Source organism: Nanorana parkeri, unplaced genomic scaffold (genome assembly GCF_000935625.1).
Source record: "Nanorana parkeri isolate BGI_ZX_2015 unplaced genomic scaffold, ASM93562v1 scaffold1334, whole genome shotgun sequence".
Taxonomy (NCBI): Eukaryota; Metazoa; Chordata; class Amphibia; order Anura; family Dicroglossidae; genus Nanorana; species Nanorana parkeri.
Window position 1 is genome coordinate 324,114 of NW_017307602.1, and position 3,333 is coordinate 327,446.

The 3,333-nt window shown below is 43.5% G+C and overlaps 1 protein-coding gene across 1 annotated transcript; it reads right to left on the minus strand.

Annotated features, from left to right (window-relative positions):
- Positions 1-1,767: 1,767 nt before the first annotated feature.
- On the minus strand, positions 1,768-2,787 carry LOC108797773 (posterior protein-like). The gene has a single exon (XM_018569430.1). It carries the CDS (start codon positions 2,785-2,787, stop codon positions 1,768-1,770), a length of 1,020 nt encoding a protein of 339 aa, XP_018424932.1.
- Positions 2,788-3,333: the final 546 nt, after the last annotated feature.

Here is a 3,333-nt window from a genome sequence, read left to right on the forward strand (position 1 = left end):
GTTGTACGGGCACAACAAATCTTAGCCCTTCATCAGTCTCTCTTAGCAAGAGACTATCCTGTAGCGCATAATTTTGGGGAGCATCTGCCGCTTTTTCTCTAAGCTGCCTTTTGATGTTTTTCAAGGTTTCATCCTTGTCTTGCTCCGCTGCTAAGCATGGGGTAGTTCCCATATATCTCTGAGCACTGAACTATGTACCAGGGCTTTTCCAGAGGCATCACTGAAACCTCTTGTGTGCCACAAAGGCATATACTCTGTTAGGGACATAGGCACTGTCAGTGAAGATGGTTACTGGGCCTGAGCTGAAGTGTATAATGGCCTCTCTCACTGCTTCCAGTTCAGCTTTTTGGGCAGAAAAACTTCGAGGGCATTTAATTAGGATCTGCTCATTGGTCTGGGGACACCATAGGGCATATCCTGTGTGGAAGCTTCCTCCCTCCCAATACCTGGATCCATCCACCCAGATTTTAAGGTCTTCCTTACCTGCCGTTAGCCTACACACCTCCTGTGATCTAGCCCTATGGACTTCTCCACAGTCATGCTGTTCTCCCTCATAATGCATTAGTTGTTGGAGAATGTATCACACCCAAAAAACACACTGAATCCTTTATTAACTGAGCCTTTTTTGGGTTCAGCTTAAGACCCGCATTTCTAATCGGTGTCAGGAGCTCATTCAACAGGGCATAGTGCTGTTCTTTCATTTCAGTTTGCAAAAGAACATCATCCACATACTGAATGATACAGTCTGGCTCCGAAAACGGCTTCAGAATGTCAACCATACAGATGTGGAAGTATGTTGAACTGGATTTGAACCCCTGTGGCAACCTGCAAAATGTGTATTGTTTTCCCTGAAATGTGAAGGCAAATTTGTATTGGCTATCCTCATGTATGGGAATTGAAAAATAGCCATTTGATATATCGATCGATGAATAAACTTTAGCAGAGGGCTTAAGCGCTGTCATCATATCTGGCATTTTAGCGACTACATTTGTAATAGATGCGGTACATTTGTTCAGCGCACGGAAATCTATAGTGGGCCTCCAGCCCCCCTCCTTTTTTACTGGCCAGAGGGCTGCGTTTGTTTTTGACTGGCATTCTTTAGTGACGTTTTGGGCCAATACATTTTCCACTGTACGTTCTATGCATGGGATCGACTCGGGTAGAATTTTATATTGCTTTTGCGGTGGGGGATCTGGTCCCTCAATTTTAACAATCATGTTTGATACTTTGCCGCATTGAGCCTTAGATGTTGCTCACACTTTCTCATGTTGCCCCAAAATTTCAGCCAGTAGCTGGTCACCTGTTTGTAATAATGCCTGTGGATCAAGGATGTCATCAGTCTTAACTGATGCAATTTCACAACTGTCCATAATCATGTGTACCTTTCCTTTTGTACCTAGACCCTTTCCACAGCACCCAATTACAGAGATCTACAATAAGCCCATGTGCCCTCATCAAATCAGAGCCCAAAATAGTACCTTCATGCGTCAGGGAAAGAAACAGAGTGTGTTCCACACATAACCTCCCGATGTCAATTGGCACAGGTACTGATTCCTCAGAGTGTACTAGCTGTCCGCCAAAAGCTCTTATGAAATTTTGTTTGCCAGTAGGATTCTTCTCTAGGTTGATATTAGTCAAACAGACGGCTGCTCCCGTATCCAAAAGTATGTTTGTGCGATGGCCCCCTACCGCCCCCTGGATACGTGGTCTGCCTCCTTTGTCCCCTTGAAGATGACATACTAGGGACAAAACCGGAGTCTGACATCCCTATGCTTTACAATAAGGATTGGTTGGAGGTGGGATTCTAAATTCATCCGGGATGTTTGTCACCCGTTTTTCTATATTTTGTAGTTCTTTTAAAAGAGAACCATATAGTGTAACATCAGGTACTTTGTTCTGTCCTGCTGTCATCTTATCTGATCCCGGTTTCTGCTGTTCTTTCCTATAAGGAACCTTTTTATCTCCTGCGGATCTTCTAGCCATTTTACAGTCTTTCATTAAATGTCCTGTATTTCCACACCTATAGCATCTACCTCCAAATCTAGCCTTTGCCTCATTCCTAATAATTTCAGAGATTCTCCTGTGAGGCCTATTGTCTTGATTGGTCTCCTGAATCCAATCTCTTAATATATTTATAAACGTTTGATATGTACTGGCATTCCTCAGTGAAATTTTCGTATGGCAATCCACAAACGTGCATTTATTAGCCATAGAGTACAAAAAACTGCTGTCATCAGGAGACATATCAGGACAACTGTATGTGGCCCTATACAGGGACAAGTACTCACTACAAAACAGGACTGGGTCATCACCCCTCCCAAATTTGGCATTTTCTAGGGCATTTGTACCTCTAGTATCCCTTCCCCCCATTATGCGTTGCAGTTCCTTCATTCTATCCGCTGAGTTTCCCCAATTTGAGTTAATCTCAGGAGATAGACCTTTGTGAATACTGACTGGCGGCTGCAGTTTTTCACACAGCTGCAATGGGAGCCATGCACGAAGGAGTGCACAAGCATCCCTATTGCCCAAATTATACTGCATCACTACAGCTTCCAATCTGTTAGAGAGGCTTATGGGTGAAGCACTAGTGTCAAATTTCCCCAATATCTGGCACAGATTTGTACGATCCTGTATAGAGAGTGCTGTGGATTGGGTGTTAGTGCTACTACGCAAAGTTTCTAGTCTTTGCCCAATCCTTTGTGACTCAGGAGTGAAAAGAAATGTACTGGGGTTAGGAGATGCTTCAGGGTCATCAGCAGAATACACTGGATGCTCCTCTGCCGCCATTATGTCTCTTCGCTCCTGTGCCCCACAGGTATTAGTACAACAATGGTTGTACCCTTTGCCCATAGACTGTGATTTTAAAGACAAACTGAAAGTTGTCTAACTAGTACCTTCACACCAGTTAATGACACTGAATACGCAATTACAAGCAGTTACAGACAGATACACACACACACACAGACACACACACACAGACACACACACAAACAAACACACACAGCTGTTCCAAGTTAACCTGGACCTTATAGTCCACCAAGGAGATATTCACGTCTCCTTATCACAACTGACTGTTACCCCCACACATTAATCCTTACTAGGACTACAGATCTTAGCCCAGAGGGATCTCCTATTGGAGCAGAAAGCTACTTCCCTTTCACGTGAAAAAAAACAATATATTTTCCAACTTTCTCCTCAAAGATGTCTGGTTCTATCCTATAGATCTACAGGGTACATCAGTGAACAAAGGGTGATCAGCCCTTTACTGCCGGCACAAACTGAACAGCTAAACAGGCCTACAACTTATGCAATACAACAAAAACAATATGTAAC

What these genes read in the sequence shown, in the direction of transcription:
- LOC108797773 (XM_018569430.1), bottom strand. Translation starts at nt 2,787, where the DNA reads ATGGCGGCAGAGGAGCATCCAGTGTATTCTGCTGATGACCCTGAAGCA.